The 22,134-nt window shown below is 48.6% G+C and overlaps 1 protein-coding gene across 6 annotated transcripts in view; it reads right to left on the bottom strand.

Moving 5' to 3' along the window:
• The window catches only part of BOC (BOC cell adhesion associated, oncogene regulated), a 75,622-nt gene that overhangs the window by 5,260 nt on the left and 48,228 nt on the right, over positions 1-22,134 (bottom strand). For 5 of the 6 annotated variants that reach the window (XM_074331883.2, XM_074331864.2, XM_088794185.1 and 2 more), the window contains 11 exons: positions 15,693-15,839; positions 13,742-13,885; positions 8,995-9,288; positions 8,362-8,634; positions 6,965-7,269; positions 3,662-3,824; positions 3,150-3,260; positions 2,453-2,659; positions 1,917-2,098; positions 1,370-1,475; positions 885-1,007 (listed from right to left, as the gene is read on the bottom strand). In XM_074331883.2, the coding sequence (XP_074187984.2) occupies positions 885-1,007; positions 1,370-1,475; positions 1,917-2,098; positions 2,453-2,659; positions 3,150-3,260; positions 3,662-3,824; positions 6,965-7,269; positions 8,362-8,634; positions 8,995-9,288; positions 13,742-13,885; positions 15,693-15,839 (2,055 nt within the window). The remainder of the gene's footprint in view (positions 1-884; positions 1,008-1,369; positions 1,476-1,916; positions 2,099-2,452; positions 2,660-3,149; positions 3,261-3,661; positions 3,825-6,964; positions 7,270-8,361; positions 8,635-8,994; positions 9,289-13,741; positions 13,886-15,692; positions 15,840-22,134) is intronic. The other variant, XM_019734865.3, reaches the window with a different exon arrangement.

Genomic DNA, 22,134 nt, shown 5'->3' on the forward strand with positions numbered 1-22,134 from the left:
GGAGTTACTTGCAGGCTGATCTGCCACTCCCTCCTCAGCCCAGCCTGAAGATTCAATCTTTCCAAAAGATCAGTACGAAGCCTTTGTGAAATCTCTGTACTTTGTCCTGGACACTGTGTGTGTCACGTGATTTTGGGCTGTGTATGTATCTGCCCCCTCACTTCACTGTATATGACAGAAGAGGGCAGGCTATGCAAACAGGGGTCACTCAGCATTTGGTGAATAACTGAGGGAACGCAGTGCAAAGCTGGAGAATGTTGCCAGTGATAGGAAAATGGGTTGTTTTCTTATCTCAATTTCTATTCCTCAGTGATCTTCTCCTGATTATATTCTTTGCAATGCACCTGCTTTATACACGTCCAGTATTTGCAAAATGGAGATAATGATACATACCCACTTGATCAATGTGAGACTATTAACAAGTTAATATGTGAATGTGTTTAATGTGTTTTAGTGCAGAGAAAGAGTCTGGGTGTGCTCCACCTCTAGCTGGCTGCGTGACCTTGGTTAAGGTGTATCACTTTCTGATGCTTAGTTTCTTTCCTAAATCATAGTGTTATAGTTAAATTAAGTAAACATCGAGTGTTATCATAGGAGTAAAGTGTTTAGAGAAAGTTGCCAACCTAAGAATGGGTTCTATTCCATGAATTCACGTATGAGTCAGTTCCCAAGTTCCTTGTAGCCGTCATTATGGCAACCCAGTCATACATAATATGGGGCACAGGCAAATGAACAGAAGGGTTAGAAATGACAAAGTTGAGGGGTACTTGGAAAATAAGGAGTCTTTCTGGGGAAGAGATACCCAGAAAGGCCCACAGAACGATGACTTTGACCTAGTTTGCTGACAATTTCAAGAGGAGAAGAGAGAATCCAAAGAGACTCACCTTTGGTCTCACAGATCATCACGTTGCTGAACTCGCTCTCCCCTCCTTCATTAAAGCACTGCATCTTGATGTCATAGGAGGTCTCTGGCTGCAGGTGGCTGATGGAGTGCCAGTATCTATCTCCTGGGAAAGAGAACAAGAAAGTTACAAGTGGGGATGCGTATCTGGTTTGCTTGGCTCTCAACAGCAGTCCAACTCAGACAGGGCTGTGTGTCTGGGCTGGTGCCACTGATGGGCACAGGGGGCCATGTGGTAGAGGACACTGGAGAAAATGTTCCAGCTTCCCACCCAAATTCCTGTTGTCCCATCACCATGGAAAGGAAGCATGTGGCCTTGTGAACTTGATGAGCCCAAGTGGGTCACGAAGGAGTCATGATATGGGCCACGGATGCTTTGGGTCCCACAAGCCCAGGTTTTATACTTTCACCAACACCGAGACCCGCTTGCCAACAGAGGAAACTAAATGACACAAAAGTGTTTCTCACCTTCCACCATATCCTTTTTGTAGTCGCTATCATTGTCACTGTCTGTGGGTCGATAATAGATATAAAAGCCATGGATTGGAGTGTTGTTGTTACTTGCTGGAATATACTATCAGGGAATGGAGAAGAAACATGTTGACAATGGAGCAGAGAAATCATCAGGTGAGCAGAACCACTGAGGGATGGAAATTTTACCCCAGCTGAGAACTTAAAATTCACTGGGGGAGTCTGGCAGACATTTCCAACATCCCCAGTGCTCTCTGGAGGATGCTGTGGAGATCATTCATTATTTTGTTTAGCTTAGCGGTCCCCTAGCTTTTGGAGAAAAGAAACAAACTGCTATTTCCCCAAAGACTTAAGTACCCTCTGAACCTGCCTGGGTATGTGAGGGTGAGAGGCTGTCTGGCCCAACGCCCAGGTACATGGGTGGAGGAACACGTAAGCAGAAACACAAAAGTAATTCCTTCCTGCCTGTGCCTCAGGCAGCCAGCTCCTGCCCAACGCTATGCTCAGCCCACCTTCCCGTTGCAATCTGTGCAAGGCCACTTACCATCCACTTGAGCATGATGGTGGTCTCATTCACCGCATCAGTAAAGGTGATGTAAGGGCCCGCCACGGGCCTCTCGTATATGCGGCCACTGTAGCCCGACACCACGTAGGGCCGGGAGGGGGCGCTGGGCTCGCTCTCCCCCAGCATGTTCAGAGCCCGGACTCGGAACTTGTAGGAGGTGCCTAGTGAGAGAGACCCTCACTGAACTCAGGAGCTGGGAAACACCTTCCGACTCCCTCACAGCCCGTCCAGGCCTCACACCTGGAGGGAATCTTCTGGGCAGCCCTTCCCCAAAGGACTCACAAGAACACCCACCCTCATCAGAAAGGAGCCACATAGGGAGATGGCTCTGAACCTCTTAGGTGGAGAGGAAGGGAGGGAGAAGGGCTGTGGGACCGAGGTAACACCATCAAGAGCATCCACAGGAGCCCAGTGGCAGGTGGAGGCTGAGCAGTGACAAGACCCTCCAAAGCTCCCATTCTCCAGGTGGCCGAGGGCAGCAGAGGGACCAGGTAGGATGGTGGCCAGGCCCCTACCTTTCTCTAAGCCTGTGATCTCCACTGAGAGCCGGGAGGGAGGGATGGCACTGGTGGCCAGAATCCAGTCCCCCACTTTCTTGAGCTTCTTGTACTCCACACGGAAGGACTGGATTGGGAAGCCGCCATTCCCCCGGGGGATCCAGGTCACGTACACTGATGTCTCCGAGGCCATGGAGATAGTGGGCCTGTCTGGGGCTTCTGGGGCTGGGGAAACCGTACATGAGGGAGGAAGAAAGCAGGAGGGGACAGGATTAGGCGATAACCGTTCCATGGCGCCTGGACTTGGCCTGTTCCTGATAGGCCGGCTCCTCCCCGCAGCCCTCCATCCCGGTGGCTGCACCCGATCTTCCTAGGGCCTGCCTGGGTTGCCCTCGTCCTGGAGGAGCACTTGAGACCCTATACTTCTGTAATGTCAGCGTGTGGAGGGCCAAGGGTAGGCTGCTCTCCCCTCCACTGTCTCTGGACCCACAGCACCAGCAACCCCACTGTCAGACTCCACTATTCTACTGAAAAGCTCCAATCTACATTTCCTCATTGTGGTCATGTGGGGAGATGCCAGCAGAATGTCATAAGGACCCCCAGACCCACAGAACCAAGATCCCATTCCACCTGCAGCAGTGAACCTAAGGCTGTGGACCTGGTTCCATTTCTGACTGCTCATCACCCCCGCCCCTCTGGGTTTCTGGGGGCTTACGGGAGAGGCGGCCATGGTCCGGCTGGCTGCTGCTCTGGAGGCTGGCTCCAGGGTCATCTCTCTGGATCTGCTGTTCCTTGCTGGCCATGATTTCAGGTTTGGGCCGCCGTCCTGGGTAGAAATGGGTTGAGATGAGCAAGGGAGGGAGTGTGCATTAGGGCTCCCTTTCCAGAGTCCTTTCTGCCTGAGGTCTGATAAGGAGATGCAAATAAGGACATTGGAAGTATGGTCTGATTCCCAGCTCTGCCTGACTATCATGGGACTGTGTCTGGCCCCCGAGACACAGGAGGGATGGGCACAGGAGGATGACAGAGAGGCCAGCTGGTGACTCTCCTGCTGAGAGGTGGCATTTCAGCAAGGGCACACAAACCACAGGGAGACAGGAGATGGAAGGATGATAAAAGTTCAAGGGGAATAGCTGCGACAAGGTGAGCAGGGCTTCCCACCTGAGCCTGGTAGGATTTGCTCAGGCCCATGGAAACCCCCAGTTGGGGGAAATGACTGACCCTTACCAGTTCGGAAGGTGACCATGGCCGTCTGGCCTTCGCCTGCACAGTTGTAAGCGGCCATCTCCACTTCATATAAGCTCCCGGGGTCCAGTCTGGTGAGGGTTAGGCGGTGCTGGTTGGCCGGAATACCAGAGATAGTCCAATCGTCCGAGGAGTTTGTGACCTGCTGGAGAAGGTACATGGTATAAGGACCTGCATCTCAGCCTGGAACTACAGGAAAAGGAAGAGCAGAAATTCTGCAAGGAAAGGAGAACTGAGCCCAGGAGGAAGGAAAGGAGAATGGGCCAGGCTAGGGGAGGGATGACATTGCAGAGCACAGACGTGCTGGCTCTGGGACATCCATCCCCCCTGGGACAGTGAAGTCCAGCTCCCTGACCCCTCATCTAATGATTCCCATCAAAGAAAACCCCGTGGGGAGGGTCAAAAGACCTGACTGATACTGCTGAGAATTTCTCCAAAGACGACCTCTCTCTTTCTGAAAACCACCATATTTAACTCTTTCTCTTCGCTCTATTTAAGCCAACCCCAGCTCCTTCAGTATATAATGAGATGATAATGAGGATGATAAAAAATAGCGGCACCAGTAGAAATGGCCACTCTTGCCAAGTGTTTACTATGTGTTAGGCATGGAACTAAGCACTTTATATGCACTAGAAAGAGCTTTTGTGACAAGAGCCCAAGGGATTGGTGTTAGTATTATTCCCACTTCACCAATGAGGAGACTAAGACTTGAGAGATGCATAATTTGGCTAAGACCACATCACTCTGCACTGTGAGATTTCAATCCTCCATTTTCTGCTCCTGCCCTCTTTCCTTGCTTAGAACTTAGAAACTGTAGATGAACTGTAACGATTATGGATTAATATTAATGGCTTCAGATTCCTAGCTCTTTAAATATAAATAAATAAATAAATAAGTAAGCAAGCAAGCTCCAGGCTTCCCAAAAGCCGATGCTGAGAGGCTGCTGCGTCTCACCCACCCTTCCTTTCAGGACAGAAGCCTTAACTGCCAACTGTGCCCGTCTCAGAAAGCCTGCTGGAACCCGAAGCTCTGCTTTGCTGAAGGAATTAAACAGCTGGTAGAAAACCTCTTATCTCCAAGCAGAATATTCCAAAGTAGAACAAAACCTGCTATTCAAGGGACAGGGATGGTCTGGGCTCATTAATGTCAGGCTTCTAGGATTTGTTCCAGGGGGGAAGATTTTACAAACTGAGAATCCCCAGTGGTGCTGGAAACCCAAACACAGTAGCCCAGGGTCTGCAGACGCATCAGGAAATGAAACTCGCTTCACCGTGTGAAAAAGGGAAAATGAGCTGAATGACTCCCAGTCTCCAGCAAAAGAGGGGGGCTGAAAAAACACAACCCAAATGCTCACTTTTGATTTCCAAATCCTTTCTAATGTGATGATCTTTCAGGCATGTTAGTCCCTCCAGAAAGGAACTGCTTTCAAGACGTAATTTCTGCCTTGTCAGTGTCCACCTCACAACTCCAAATGCCCCACAGACTGGGGGTTCATGGAAGCCAGACCCAGTGGGGACACGGTCCTCCCACTTGCCCCCTGCACCTTCTCCCTCAGCCCTCCCAGCGCTGGCCTCACACTTCCACTGGGCTCAGAAATGCAAATAAGAAATGGACCAATAATTAGTCACTGTCACACACACTGAGAAGGTAAATGTGGCCTCAGCCTGGCATTTCCGGATCACCATGCATGGCCTTTGCCAGCCTGCCTCTTGGTGAGACAGTTTCGTGGCCACCTATGGCCTGACAAATATTTTTCTTGCTCTCATGCTGGTTCTTGTCTCCTGGGTACCACGAGTGTTTGGCCTGCCCTGATCTTTGTCCACAACTCTGAGGTGGAGGCGTCCAGTTACATGGGGAAATAAGGATTAGGACCAGCCCTGCCCCATAACCTGGGCTGAACAATGCTACTTGCTGTTAAAAACGCACTTATCCCCAGCAGGCTGGCTATGAAGAAGCCAGCAGGCTGAGGGTTAAAGAGAAACGGCCCTGCCTCAGCCCCTACCTAGGAGGCAGCATTGCCCTAGGTGTCCTTCTGACAAAGCCCGAGTCTGTGGACTTGTCCTGACCCAAGGTCTCCTAGGAGAGCACGGGAAGGGAAAGAACAGGATGAGAGAGGCTGCCAGGGTCCAGAGCAGGGGAGACGGCTTCTGCATAGTCAGCACTTCCCACCGTGCAGGGCTGGTTTTGTTTTTCATTTGTTCGTTTTTTTTGGAGGGGGAAGAAGAGTTGATAAATACTTTCAGGGCCACATTCATATATTTTCCACATTTTCTTCTAAGTACACATAGCACTTTTATAAGCAAAAATATTGTGAATGCATAATAAAATCTAGCATTTTAAAAATAAGATTAGCAAATAAAATCTAGCATTTTAAAAATAAGATTAGCAAATCTTAGCAAATAAGATTTTTAAAAATCCATTTAAGAACAGTAATTGTCTGCTGCCTACTGGCCTTTGAAAGAAAACTGCATGCACCTAGGATGAACAGAAACGTCTTTCAAGGGCATTTTCCTAAAGGGAATTTTCTGTCCTTTTTTCCTGAGGAGTAACAGCAAGTGAGAGTGAAGCCCTGTACACGGGTGGCAGTCTGGGGGCCCTGTCCTGCCTCACAGGACAAACTGCCCAAGAGGACAGGCTGGCTCAGCTCTGTCCCATACCCTGACAGAGCCGGGGAGTCCTTCCCTGACAGCTCTCAAAACATTCACCGGGACAAACTCCCTTCTGTCAAGGAGAAATAGCTAAGGTCTGAACAACCTGATGTGTTTTCAACTCAAATGCCTGCTTGTCAAACCCGAGCCATGATGAATCCTGAGAACTGAGGGGGTATTTCACAGCCCTCAGAGAAAATACTTGTTCACAAATATTTGTTTTCCTGGCTCTAGAGCTCACTCGCCATGCCAGAGTTCCTGCAGGTATGTACCCAGCAGAGCTTACTTTGGCTAAAAAACAAAACAAAACAACATCAACAACAAATGACCGGGGGAAGAGGAGAGGACAGGTGACGGCTGACAGGGAGACTGTTAAGTCTCCTCTGGTACTCGGAGCTGGTGGTGTTAGCTTCCAGGAAACCAGTGCATGGAGCTCAGACCTGAAGGCAAACACTGGGACCTCTTAGGGTCCCAAATGCCCAACACAGCCTGCTTCTGGGAGGTGGTAGAAAAGGACACAGAAGGAGACAGAGGGTTGTGGTCAGCAGTGGGGCTTGCTGGTCTAGGCCTCAGGAGCTCAAGGGGAGATGGCCAGTGGGAAGAGACCCCTACCTGGACATAATGCCAGGCACCATACCTTGCGGTGCTTCACCACGTAGTAAAGGATGGGTGCCCGGTTGCCACCCTCGTGCCGAGGCCGCCACACGAGCTCGTACGAGTCAGTCTTGGAGGTGCGGGGTGAGCTGAGGATGATGGGTGCCTCGGCGGGAGCCACCTGCCCTTTTTCTCCAGGGCATTGCATGCCCGGCTGCTCTGATGTCAGAGGCCTTGGGAGCCCTGGGTGCCCTCTCAGCATCTGGTCAGGGCTTCTGGGTCTGGAGGGTGGCACGGGAGGTGTGGCAGTGTCCAGCTTAGTATCCTGCCATGGCCTCGGGGTCGTGCCTGGAGGATCAAGCAGGAAAGAGAAGAGAGGGAAGAAGGGGTTAGACAGACCCCTGGTCACCTGCTGAGCTGTTGCCCTTGGGGAGAAAAAAAGTCAGAAGACCTGCTGGGACAGGAAGCATGCTCAGCTCAGGACCTGACAGGATCACTCCACACACAGCCAGGCTCTGTGGGAAGAGGGAGGGCCATGCAGGAGAGAAAGACAGCCTGGTACCCCATGCCCAGGCTTCTGGCCATGGCCCAGGGGTGGCAGGCAAGCATCTCTGCAACCTGCTTGCTTTCCTCCACACTAGCCTTGTCTTCCGTGAACTATCTCCACTTGCTGCTGCAGTGCAGGAACCCTGTGCCCTGTCTCACGTCTAATGCTGGGGATGGGGGCATGTCCCGTCACTGTGGGACCTTAACACCATCGCACAATGTGGGCCTTTTCCTACTCCACTGCACTGACCTGAAATGTGAGATGTGAAGCCAACTGCAAGTGCCCTCTGAGAATCTGAGAGGCCGGGAGAGGCAACACTTCCTTCAGGAAGCGTCCACATTCTCTGCCAACACTGGTTTTTCCTCTACCTGACCTCTACACCATAGGAGTTTGGCATCTGATAATGTTGATTCTGCATTTCATTATCCGTCATTATATTTTTCTCAAATTACTTCCTTGGGAAATTTTATCTCCATGAGACCATTCTTTGTTGTTTCTCTGCATCCCCCACATTACCTAGCCCAGTGCCGAGCACACAGTAACTGCTCAATTGGTACACGTGTCAATGGAAACGGATCAAGCTGAGAAGCGTACACTTGCTTTTCTTTACGCTAGAGCAATGGTTGTCAGACTGGGTTCCGTGGAACCCGATGAACCCACAGACTCTGCAAAATCATTAAAAGGCATTTAAAAAATGACAACAGTTAAATTGGTCATTTTCACTGGTGAAAATATGCACTTCTGACTTTTTAGTAAGTTAATGTAAATTTGAAATGACAACTAAAGGCCACTTCTATCTATTTCATGTATTGGGGTTCTGTTTTGGATTTCATCTGAGAAAAGGGTTCTGTGACTATTCCGCTGGAATCTCAGCCCTTGAGCCACACTCTCACCTGGCCGGGCAGTCCTCAGCTGGACCACAGCATGGGCGCTCCCGACTTCATTCTCAGCCATGCACTGGTAGACGCCTTCGTCCTCAGGCCCCACGCTGACCACTCGCAGGGCCCGACGGGACAGGCGGAGGCGCTGGCTGGAGGTGAGGGGCACAGCATTCCTCAGCCACAGCACGGAGGGTGGGGGGTTCCCACGCACGTCACAGGTGAGCTTGGCACTCTGGCCCCATGGGATGACCAACTGGGACAGCTCCACAGTGACCTCGGGGGGTTCTGCCGGGAAACCAGAATAGGGATGAGAGAGGCTGAGTCTTCCCGTCCAGGGCCAGACAGGCTGAGGAGGGGACTGCAGACAGGAAAGGCTCCTTTCTTCCTTGTAGCTGTTGGTAGAGGGAAGGAAAGGTCCCATGTCTCCTTCATCAGTCATGACAGTAAAGGGCACACAGAGGGCTGCCAGGTCAGTACACCCTAGTCCCTGGGATCCAAGGATCTCCGCCTCTCTCAGCACTCCTCCATCACTCACTCGGCACATGCCTGCTCCCAAAGCATGTGAACCCTTCTGAGCCTGGGGTTACCAGCTTCTAGAAAGGCCATGCAGACCAAAGACAAAGGAGGTCTGCAGGAGACACTTACCGAACACCTGGACGTTGTAGAGGATGACTGCTGCCCCAGGCTCTCCGACCCCGTTGTCAGCCATGCAGCGGTAGGTCCCCGAATCCTCCTCACTGGTGGTATCGATGAGGAGGTTGCTCAGCAGGAAGCGCGTCTTGTTGTAGCCAGCGACACTGGAACCATCCTTGGCCCAGGTGACACGCGGGGGTGGGATCCCACTGGCCACACACTCCAGGATGAGACTCTGGCCTTTGGTGACAATGATGGTCTGTGCCTCTGGGGGGTAGATGATGCGGGCAGCCTCAGCAGTGGAGCCTGGAGGGATGAAGAGGGGAAGGACAGCATGTGGGACCAGAACTTTGTGCAGAGGGTCCCCTCCACCCTGCCTTGGGTGACCTGGCCCCAGGAGGCAATCCCACAGAGCTCGGATTTGGAATCAAACAGCCTTCAGGGGCTTACAACCTACACACAATGGGACAAGTTACTTAATTCCCCTGGGTCTTGGGTTCCTTTTGGGACCACCTTCTGCAGAGAGCTGTTATGATAAGAAATGAGGGAGCAATGCCAAAGAAATGAGAGAGCAATGTCACAACAGCACATGTACCGGTAAACTGTGTGGTGGCAGAGAGAGAGAGATGGGGGCGTGGACAGAGGAACAACTTACATGGTGCGGTGATTTTTCTCACTTTCAAACTGTAAGTGCACTCAGACTGAGGATGAGACGGGAGATAAGGGTCCCCGGTGTCCCCCCACACCCCACCGGTGGGTCTCAGTTCCCAAGTGTGTCCGACTGTGTGAGCATCTCACAGTGAGTGCCTTGCTGAGCTGAGCAGGACTTATAGTTTAAAGACATGCGTTTCTCATATTGGGAGGCCCCCCAAAGCAAATCAACTACTTCATCGGGTGCGCAGCTGAGGGAGCAGCAATCTTTTTTTCAACAGTTGGGGAGAGACTGCATTAAAAACTATGTGTTAAGGATCATCCAAGAATACTATGAAGGACTATATGCCACCAAATTCAACAACCTAGAAGAAATGGATAAGTTCTTAGAAACATATAGCCTTCCAAGGCTGAACCATGAAGAACTGGAAAATCTAAACAGACCGATCACCAGTAACGAAATTGAATCAGTCATCCAAAACCTTCCCAAAAGCAAAAGTCCGGGACCAGATGGCTTCACTAGTGAATTCTACCAAACCTTCAAAGAGGATCTAATACCAATTCTGCACAAACTCTTCCAAAAAATTGAAGAAGAAACAGTACTCCCCAACACATTTTATGAGGCCAACATTACCCTGATACCAAAACCTGGTAAAGACAGCACAAAAAAAGAAAACTACAGACCAATATCTCTGATGAATACCGATGCAAAAATCCTAAATAAAATTCTAGCAAATCGAATACAACAATGCATTAAAAAGATTATTCATCACGACCAAGTGGGGTTCATCCCCGGGGCACAAGGATGGTTCAACATACGCAAATCCATCAATGTGATACATCATATAAACAAAATAAAGGACAAAAATCATATGATTATATCAATTGATGCAGAAAAAGCATTTGACAAGATACAACATCCATTTATGATTAAAACACTTAATAAAATAGGTATAGAAGGAAAATACCTTAACATAATAAAAGCCATATATGACAAGCCCTCTGCTAATCTCATAATTAATGGAGAAAGACTGAAGCCCTTTGCTCTACGTTCAGGAACACGACAGGGATGTCCCCTATCACCTCTGCTTTTCAACATCGTGTTGGAAGTCCTTGCCAGAGCAATCAGGCAAGAGAAAGAAATCAAAGGCATCCAAATTGGGAATGAAGAAGTTAAATTATCACTCTTTGCAGATGACATGATGCTATATATAGAAAACCCTAAAGACTCCACCAAAAAGCTATTAGAAACAATCAACGAATACAGTAAAGTTGCTGGCTACAAAATCAACGCACAAAAGTCCATTGCCTTCCTATATACCAACAATGAAATCTCAGAAAAAGAAATACAAAAAACAATTCCTTTTACAATTGCATCAAAAAGAATAAAATACCTAGGAATAAACTTAACCAAGGATGTGAAAGACCTATATGCTGAAAACTATAAGACTTTTCTGAAAGAAATTGAAGAAGACACAAAGAAATGGAAAGACATTCCGTGCTCATGGATTGGAAGAATCAACATAGTTAAAATGGCCATATTACCCAAAGCAATATACAGATTCAATGCAATCCCCATCAAAATCCCAATGGCATATTTTAAAGAAATAGAACAAAAAATCATCAGATTTGTTTGGAACCACAAAAGACCCCGAATAGCCAAAGCAATCTTAAGAAAAAAGAACTATAATGGAGGTATCACACTTCCTGACTTTGGCCTGTACTACAGGGCCACAATAATCAAAACAGCATGGTATTGGCAGAAAAACAGACATATAGACCAATGGAATAGAATTGAGAACCCAGAAATAAAACCACATAAATATGGACAGATAATTTTTGACAAAGAAGCTAAAAACATACAATGGAGCAAAGACAGCCTCTTCAATAAATGGAGCTGGGAGAATTGGATAGCCACGTGCAAAAGAATGAAACTGGACTGCTATTTGTCACCATGTACCAAAATTAATTCAAAATGGATCAAAGACTTAAGCATAAGACCTGACACAATAAACTGCATAGAAGAAAACATAGGTACTAAACTTATGGACCTTGGGTTCAAAGAGCATTTTATGAATTTGACTCCAAAGGCAATGGAAGTAAAAGCTAAAATAAACAAATGGGACTATATGAAACTTAAAAGCTTCTGCACAGCAAAAGAAACCATTGACAAAATAAAGAGGCCACCAACTGAATGGGAGAAGATTTTTGCAAACAGTGCCTCCGATAAGGGGCTAGTATCCAGAATATACAAGGAACTCATGCAACTGAACAACAAAAAAACAAACAACCCAATTGAAAAATGGGCAGAGGACTTGAAGAGACATTTCTCCAAAGAGGACATACAAATGGCAAATAGACATATGAAAAAATGCTCAACATCACTAATCATCAGAGAAATGCAAATCAAAACCACAATGAGATATCACCTCACCCCAGTCAGAATGGCCATCATCAACAAGACAAATAGTAACAAATGTTGGAGAGGCTGTGGAGAAAAAGGAACCCTCATACACTGTTGGTGGGAATGCAGACTGGTGCAGCCGTTATGGAAGGCGGTGTGGAGGTTCCTCAAAAAATTACGAATAGAATTGCCATATGACCCAGCAATCCCTCTCCTGGGTATCTACCCAAAAAATCTGAAAACATTTAGAGATAAAGACACGTGTGCTCCAATGTTCATTGCAGCTTTGTTTACAGTGGCCAAGACATGGAAACAACCAAAATGTCCTTCGATAGATGAATGGATGAAGAAGTTGTGGTATATATACACAATGGAATACTATTCGGCAGTAAGAAAAGATGATATAGGAACATTTGTGACAACATGGATGGATCTTGAGAGTGTAATGCTGAGCGAAATAAGTCAGACAGAAAAAGCAGAGAACCATGTGATTTCACTGATATGTGGTATATAAACCAAAACAACAAAAGAACAAGACAAACAAATGAGAAACAGAAACTCATAGACACAGACAATGGTTTGGTGGTTGCCAGAGGGTAAGGGGGGTGGGGGGTGGGGGGTGGGGGGTGGGAGATGTGGGTAAGGGGGATCGAATATATGGTGATGGAAGGAGAACTGACTCTGGGTGATGAACACACAACGGGATTTATAGATGATGTAATACAGAATTGTACACCTGAAATCTATGTAATTTTACTAACAACTGTCACCTCAATAAATTTAATAAAAAAAAAAAAAAAAAAAAAAAAAAAAACTATGTGTTGCTCTCCAATGTGCCGCCTTCCTCGGGGCCCTGCACGGAGCATGCTGACTCTGTGTGATTTTGCTTCATGTGCCAACCAGGGACAGATCCAGGTTGTATACGACATGATAGTCATACAGCTTGATAAGAATACAGAATACGAAATTACAGACACAGAATGAAGCAAGTGAGGGACCGCTGAAGTTGTGCTTCATTAACTTCAAAGCAAATCCGCCTCTGGTGCCGACTCTAAAACTGACCTCCACAGAAAATGTCTCTTCGCTGAATACACAGGGAGCCCAGAAAAGTGCCTGGTGCATGGGAGGTACTCAACAAAGGTAGCTGCTCTTTTCCTATAAACAGGGGAGTCTTTGGGACGCCACAGATTTTCACCAGAGGGAGCTGTTGGGCACGCTCCAGCAGAGCGGACAGAGTAGGTTTAGCCTGGCCTAATACAAGGCAGACCTGACGGCCTCACATAGGCACAAATGCACCATCATCTTTTCTACATATATGCTATCAGCGGCTCAGTGCTAGACTGTCCTGCCCCAGCCCACACATTCCAACTGATCCCCCACTCTGGAAGTAACACAGTGAAGGAAAGCTCTCAGGAGGCAGGAAGAAGGGCGTGTCCCCCACAAGGCTGCCATGTGACCAGGAAGCAGAGCCATACGCTTGAGCCAAGTGCGAGGGCTGTGGGTTGTGAGAGGCTGCACTTGGGCTGGCTGGAGGGGCAGGACCCCCCCACCCAGGACCCCCGACCCCGGCTGAGTCCTGAGTCTTCAATGTTCCACTGGCCCGAGCCCAACAACCTTCACTCCCACCTCGGAGAACACAAATCTGGGCCGTGAACTGTGGCACCCCCAGAACCCCTCTTCCATCAGCAAGACCCTGCCCCTTACGGCGCACGCGCAGCCTGTCACTGGAGCCCGAGGTTTTCACTTCCTGAGTCACTGGGTTGTAGGCGGCACACTTGTACATCCCCTCGTCCTCCTGGCTGGCGTTCACAATCTGGAGGTTCCCTGACGGCATGATCAGGTAGTTATCTGAGGAAAGAACGGGGAGGGGAACATGGGATGAGTTTGGGCTTAGACTACTGCACCCAACAGCTCCCACAAAGGTCGGTGTAGGGATAGGTAGGGTAGGAGCAAGGAGCTGTACACTTGAGTCCCAACAAGCCCAAACTGAAATGGTCTACTTCCCACAAAAACTTGCACCCAGGGAATGAAACTAACAAACCAACTCCCCCAGTTAGCACATAGGTCTGTGGAACAGCATTTTGTACTTACAAGGAAGCCGGGGTAGGGTAGAAAGGCAGCAGGATTTGAGGTCGGCCAGACCTGGACTCAAGCTCTGGACCTGCTGTGTACTAACTGTATGATCTTGAGCAAGGTCATTAACCTTGCAGGTCCTGTGTCCTCATATCTAACATGGCATAATGTGTGCTGCTTCAGAACCATTGTAAGCAGTCAGGGCCTGTGCTACATATGGGGGAGACGGGATGTCCATTCCTGCAAGCCACCAGGGGGAAGGGAATTTGACTTTAGAACCTCCCATCAGTCTCTGTTATGGTCTCAGCTTTGGTACATCTCACTACTGAATATCTGCAACCAGGGAGGAATATTCTAACCGCCAATCACTGCCCTCTGCATGATGCCACACAAGGCCTTTCCTCTGCATCACTGGCCTGCTAGGCTGTGTCTGCTTCTGGATCAGGGGTGCCAGGAGGGTGGGGCCCCAAGGCTGTGTTCAGCTTCTTTCAACAGGAGACAGATTCACAAGTGCGGGATATCCCAGTAACTGGGATGGCGTTCAGCTTCCGGGCAGGCAAAGGACTGGCCACCAGCTCTGAGCTTTCTGGTGGCCTGCTCTGGGAGTCGTGGTGTCCCTATACTCTGCATTTGCTGATGATGGTGTCTGCCTACCTGCTACTGGTCCGCCTCTGGGATGAGCTACTTAGGCAAACGCCAGACAGAATGGGAAAAGCCCTTGACCCTTGTGGAATGGGCAGGACTCCTCTTAGGGACTACTGCTCAGCTTCTGCTGGGGATGGTAGGAGTCAATGCTGTCCTCTCAGTCGCCAGTTATTTCTGAGGGGCAGGATTAGGGTTTTTATTATACCTTTTCAAAACAGTTTTCTGTATTTTCTGCGTGAACATACATTCCTTTCATAACCAGAAAAAATTAATAAAAATATTTTTAAATCTATAGGATATTTTAAAAGGTATACTTTGAGCTGTGGGCTCCAGTCAAGTAGATTCTACTTGGCCTTGACTGTAGGGTCAGTTGTGGATGAAGCTATGTCTTGAGAGACATTTCCTCTCCCCACTGGAACTCTCAGGACCAAAGCTTGGCCTCCCCTGGACCAGCTGTCATACCTGCTGTGGCCTGAGCAGGAAGGAGTAATAGCTGAGATAGCTGCATTTCCAGGAAAATGGGGAGAGGGGAAAACTCAGGTTCCAGTAAAAAGAATGCTCTGCTGTGTGGGGATGAGCTCCTCCTCCCAGCAGGGAATCCCGCAGCTGCAGGAATGGCTGGGTTCGTCAGGCAGCCTTTCTGTGTTTGCCTGGTGGCGGGGAGCTCACATGGAGAGGGGATCTGGAACCCTGTGCTGAGAGCCCTGATCAAATGTGGCAGCTCAGCAACATCTTCCAGGGCCTCAGAAGATGAAGAATTTCCTCACAACAGGGCAGAAGATCTCCATAATGGAAGCAAATCTCTTTAGGATCCTACAAGGCTACATTCAAAGTAGAAGATGGCTGAGCAGCATGAGGAGGGGACTATCTGCTGTTGATGGGGGTTTGGAGGACAGTGGTCAGAGGTGGCCAGCTTCCCTCCTGCTTGCTCACTCACCTCTGGATGCCTCCAGCCACTCTTGTTTGACGCTATATCGGACCTGGGCTTTTGGGTGGCTCTCAGGAAGGTGGCAGGCAATGACTGCTGTGTTCCCCTCATCTACTTCAATCACATGCTGCACGTCTAACTTGAAGTCCTGGAGGTCTATGGAGAGAAGAGAAGGTGTTGATGGAGGAGACATGCAATGTTTCAGGGTGGCTTGTATCTTGTGTTTTGGTGTGTTTCGTCACAACAAACAGCTGCAGAAGCTCACTCACTGGGGGCTCCCTGGGGGTCCTCAGAGTCCTTCCTCTAGCTTTCTGTTGTCTATGGAAGTTTATAGGATGGAATGTGTGGCTCTCATCACTGTATGGGAGTTCCACTTGGTATGTATAAGCTGCAGGGTGGGCGTGGGTGTAGAGAATTCCACCAGGAGGTGCCTGTGATGCAGACCAGCCTCTTCTGTTACACTGAGACATGAGGGAAGCTGGCCGGGCCATCTTGGCCCTGCTGAACCAGGTCATGGTCAAGGCACAAATGTCCTGGCACAGCTTAGTGAATAGAGACTGAAGGGAACAATAAAAGAGAATGCTGGTGTCTTTTCTCCAGTTCAATCAAGAATAGCTTTCCCCTGTTATTCTCAGACATCCACAATGAAAAGTGACAGGCCCGAGATTCCATCCAATTGCCAGCAGCCATGGTTATAAACAGAAGGCTGATTCCTGCTACCCAGGAGCTATACTCTACGTCATAATCCTTTTTCCAGAAAGGATAATCCTTTTCGTGGGTGAAGTGGGGGTCACCCCTGGGTGAGATGGATGCCCTAAGGGTTTTCGAAGGCAAAGAGGGATCTCCTTGCTGTGGCTTAATGGCAATGGATAATGGGGGAGCCAAGTGTCCTGACACCAGGCTTCAGTCCCTGGAAGTATGGTGGCTGTCGTTCCTGGCTTGGCACAGTGGCAGGAAGACTGGGATCTAAACTGGGAGAGGACGGAGATCCATCTGAAACAAATGCAGGATGTTTCCCAAACAATCCAACAGTCCAAACAACACAACTCTCTTTGTAGGAGCCGAATCACTGATATTGCTGAACAGAATGGGCCATTTGTGCAACAAAACCACATTCCAAATTTGGTTTTCAGAATTGTAGCTGAATTTAACTTAAGAGAGGAAATAAAACTAATGGAAAGTAAGATAAGAGAGATGAAAATATTTACTTAGACACCCTCTTCATGAAGGTAACCAGAAAAACCCTGGAGGCATCCTCACTGATTGCTGACCACACTAAATTCTGCTCAGCAACTGAGACCTGATCCCATCTGAGCTTGCTGCAATTCCACTGCAAGACCCCACCTGCCTATGCTGTTGTTTCCACTGGGGACCCAGAGAAGGCAACAGGAGCAGGGGGAGTCAGGTTTCTCACAAAAGAGATAATCACCAAAAACAAACTACTGTCACCAAAGGAGAGCCTAGAGATCGAGGCCCTCAGTGAGGTCAGAGGTTCCCACGTAATAGAACTTTCCAGAAGCTCTCAGTCAAGCCAAGCCTAGGCAGGAGACCCTTTTTGTTTCTATGAGAGGATCACTGTGCCTTTGGTTACAATATCAGATTGTGAACTTTTTAGTAGCAGGGACCAAATCGTGTGTGCGTGTGCGTGTGCGTGTGTGTGTGTGTGTGTGTGTGTGTGTGTGTCTTCTGAACCTAACCCAGGGCCTGGCCCAAGCAGACACTCAGTACATGTTGAATGACTGAAATGACTGAATGAATGACTACCTTGGAGCTGGGCCCCTTAATCAGGGACAAGATGCCCATTTACGTTGCCTGTGAACTCAGATTTGCTAGTAGAGTTTGGTCTACATTGTGAACTCAATGATAAGGCCCTAGCACAACAAATTTTCTACGAACCTTATATCCAAGTGTATCCAACCTTCTACCTAAGTGTGGCTATTTTGAAAATAGAATGTTTCCTGAGAGGTTACTTCCGGAGTCTAATAAATGTGGCGTAAGAAATACATGCTGTTTGTGGAGTGGTGTGGCAAAAACAATGACTGTCTGATTCATTTCTCCTGCCCCATTTCCCTTTCCAGGCTGACCAAGTGATGCCTGTGGGTTAAGGTGAGATTGCTCATGAATTCCTTCCTTTGAGTGGGTGTAGGGCCTTTTGGATTTTTAAAGAATTATCTTGCCATTATTTAATTTTGGGTGTGTGATACCTGACCCTAACTGAATTAATTCTTAATGGGCAGCCTATTAATTTTTCACTCCACACTCCCAACCCCAAGCTTCACTGCACAGGATTTAGGATATAGCCAATGCTCACTAAATCCTTGTTGCACGAACAGTTTGGAAGGCTGAGCCCAAGGCCCACTTCATGGGCGTGCAACCTGTGCAGTGGCACAGGGCTCCTTGCTTGGAAGGGGCCAATGCTTGGTAAATGCTCTGCTGTCACCATCTTGAAATTCTTAATGTTTGAACAAGAGACTCCACATTTTCATTTTGCACTGGGGCCCACAAATGACATAGTCCAGTCCTGGCAGAGCCTCTCAGCCAAGACACCGAATGTGTTTTCTCTCAGAGAGGAGGAAGATGCGGGCTATGGGAAAGTGTGCATTGCTTGTGCTCAATGAGCTCGAGCTAAATACTGCTAACTGCTCTCAAAAGCAATGCACTTAAAAAAGGCTTTAATCTTCCTCAGCACAGCGCACACTGTACCTGCCAAGTCAGGAGGCTCCCCTCAGTGTGAGCTGTGAGCGTTGTAAGCTCAGGGGCCTCTGGAAAATTCCTCCATCACTGAGACGCACTCTCTTCAACGGTCTGATGATAAATCTAAAACTATACCAAGAGGTTTTTTTTCCACCCTCCCCCTTTTCTTTGCCTCATTCCAAGGAAATGTGCCTCAAGCAGGAATATACTTAAACCTAACAGATCATTTTGCAAGAAAGATGTGAGCAACTGAAAAGAATTTGGCACCAGAATGCCACGTCTACTGTAATGGCTCCGGGCTCCTGCCACGTTGTAACTGAGGGCTTATCCAGGCAGGGAGCATGCAGTCCCCCATGCAACCACCTCACCCACCCAATATTAGAACCACTATGCCCCTCTCAAACCTCTCTTGGCTCCTTCTGTACCCTCTGACAACAGCTGGGCTGGAGACAGAAGGCTGTGCAGTGGGGGGGTGGGGGGAGGGGTGGGGAGGGGACACACAAAAAGCGGGGCACCAGTCAGCCATGTGGTCAGACAGCCCCTCTCCTCTGTTCTGATGCCAACATGTGTACAACACAACAGCCCATGCAAGCGGGACCAAGGACACCCCAGCTGGGCACCCAGCTCCCCACAAGTGTCGACTGGCAGGCGAGTCTTCCTGGCCTCAAAACAAATAAGCAGCCCTTGGTCCTTGGCGCTGTCCCCCCCTTGGGCCGCCTAAGCTTAAGCCTTAGCTGTTGCTTCACTAGACAAACTCCCAATTTGGCTGCCAGAGCAAAAGTTGTGTTTCACTAAGGGATCAAAGGCAGAGTAATGAAGTGATGAACGATTTGAAAATCAGAGCACCCCCTTTTCTAGGGTTTTTGGGGCAGGAAGGAGGCAAGGGAGGGGTGGAGACTTCATGATCAATAACAGCCTCATCAGCCACCGGGCCAGGCAGATGCAGAGATCCAGTTGGCTGTATGTGAAGGAAACCAGCCTGTTCCCAGGCCCCTTTGTCTGCAAAGCCGGTTTCCTGGCCAGTCCCTGGGCTGCTCAGGAAGCCTCCCTGGGAATCAGGTGCAGGCCCTTCAGTTACAAATGGAGTTAGCAGGCCTCCAGGAAGAATGATGGATCAGGTTTCACGGGGAAATGGTTTGACAGGACACCTGCCCTTGCCTGTTGGCTTCTGTGTTTGAGAAATCCATTAGTGGAATGTTTTTGCAGCTTTAATCCTCTTACCTTCCCTCAGACCCCTCTTTCACATCCTCTCTTTGTGTATTCTTCCAGCTATTTTATTAACTTGTCCCTACTAATCAAATACCAATAGGCTCATTCTTGCTGGTTCTCAACTCTCAGCTGGTCAAAATCCCTGGTCACGGGCGCCATCTTGGAGTTTACGGACCTTCCTTACTTGTCACAGAACTTTGTGCTGAGAAAGCCTATAATAGTTTAGGCTCCAAACAGAACCCGGCTCAGTTCCTTGCCTTCTAAGAGCTCAGTTTTCTTACGGGAACATGTATCTTCTAATATATCACTTCGGTGGGACGTGGGATATATGGAATTTGTTCACAAATCATGTGATGTGTTGTGTTCCCTCTTCACATTTACAGGGTATATCAGAAACCTAATTTCTTGGCTGGGTGTGTGTGTGGGGGGCAAATAAAAGACATTTAGAGGCAGATCGGTGTTGCCGCCATCACCAGGGTCATATGCAAATCTACAAATTAACAAGTCCTATCTTGAGCCCCTTTTGAATTTCTTTCTCACTACCTTCTAGCCTGGATCCTTCCTTTATTTACTAAAACTCTCAGTAGAGCTATAAATTAAATTACACAATTTGGTGTATGTTCATGCATTCGCATAACGTAAAACTGTCAACTCTTAATTATAGGCTCCTCCCCCTGATTTTCATAGAATTTACACATCCAGTTACAGGGTACATGGTGCCTCAGCAGAGTATGCCCCAATGTAATCCATAAACTTAATCACTTTCAAGGAGTTTCCTCATTCCACCCTCTTCTCTGTGAGTACTGAGGCTGCAAATCAAAGTTCAATTCTGTTTAGTTGAGAAATCAGGTAAGATGGCACCTTCAGCTGGAGGCTGCATGGAGTTACCGCACCCCTATCTCCACAGGCTCAGCTGAATGCTTAAAAAAAAAAAAAAAAAAAATTGACTTTCTACCCATCCAGGCATTTCTCATGTCCTCCCCTCCTGCCTGTTCCCAGGAATCACAGAGCAAGCCTGCACTCATCTGCTGAGGTTTGGATGGGACCCACCAGATTGTGGGGGCACTGCAGTGGGCCCCCTTGGCAATGCTGCTGGGAGGCCCTCACGGCCATTGGCAAGTTTCTGGGCTGACTGATAATTCTACTCCCTACCTCTTAGGGTACCCAAACACCTCTTATGGCACCCAAGCCTCAACTTGTCCTTCTGGTGGCTTGCCGCATCTGGGCCAATGTTACAAAGCATAGAGAGACTTTGCTGTAATGGAGCACTCCTCAGTGGCATGCTGACCCCGTGGCCCTTCCCTGCATCGTAGGCCCTTTTTGAATGATGGCAAAGGTGCAAGGGAAGCAAAGCTCCTACGAACCTTCTCTGAAGCTCACTGCTCTACAGATGGACTTGGAGGTGGGGTCAGGGAAGGTGAAAGGTCCTTCGCACTGACTCCCTGTGTGGCCTCTGGCAACACAGGGGTTCTCCTTTGCCCCAAACTGTTCACTGATGGGCAGAGAATAAACACTGCTCTCTACCTCCGAGTCACTCGAGGAACCATGGCTTGGCATGACCCCAAGATTAGCCCTTTGAAAGAAAGTGCTCTGCAAGTGGATCAATTACAGAAGCAGAGTAGAGGCTGGAGCCTGACGGTGCTTTCATTAGCTCAGAGAGCCTGGTGCCTGGTGAGCTGAGGGGTTTGCTGTGGGATGGGCAAGCCTCTCAGAAACCGCGCGGTCTGGGTAGTGACTAAGCCTTTTGCCAGTCTGTAGCCCTGGCACACAAACCACTGAAACCAGACCCCTACTGTAGCCCACAAGGCTGGGCAAAATCAGGATATACTGTAGTCAGCATTCGGTACAATACCGTTCGCCCAGGAATGGTATTTTATTCAGCCAGCCAGGCGCTGAAGAATAATCTATTATGCCAGACACTGGAGAGGATACCAAGACAAAGGTATAGTCCGTAAGCTTTAATCTAACAGGCAAGACAGACAAAAACAGCACACGAGGCAGGGCACAATTCGCAAGAGCAGTGTCCCCAAGCACAGTCCCTACCACCTCCACCAGCGTTCCAGCCTGGGGCAGGTCACCTCGATCTCCAGCAAAACTTGGAAAGGGGGATTGGCAGAGTGAGGAATCCTCCTTTCGCAGGCAGGGAGAGTGGATAAATATGTTTACTCTTCGGGATTTTTTTCTGCCTGTTCAATTGCACAAATAATTTTGGCTCCAAAGCTCTCTCCTGACAGCCATGGAAACATGACATAAAATTTCTCCAACACACTTTCTGATTAAAACAAAGCACGCTTGCTTTTATTTAAATAAAAAAGTTTCCATGGGGGGAAAAAAAGAAACCTTTGCAGATGCCAAACACATTAGTTGTTAAATCTTGTGTTTCTTTTCCTTTCAGTTGAGGTAAGGTTTTGCACCCAGATTTGAGGAGCCATGGTAGAAAGCTGAGGGTGGAGAAGAGATTCAAGAACCAGGGGGATGAGGGCAGAAGATCAAAGTCACAACAGGAGGTGGGCAGGGGAGGAGAGATGTTATAAAGGGAGACATGGAA

Source organism: Rhinolophus sinicus, chromosome 17, assembly GCF_057876585.1.
Source record: "Rhinolophus sinicus isolate RSI-liver-muscle chromosome 17, RSI-T2T, whole genome shotgun sequence".
In the NCBI taxonomy this organism is placed as follows: Eukaryota; Metazoa; Chordata; class Mammalia; order Chiroptera; family Rhinolophidae; genus Rhinolophus; species Rhinolophus sinicus.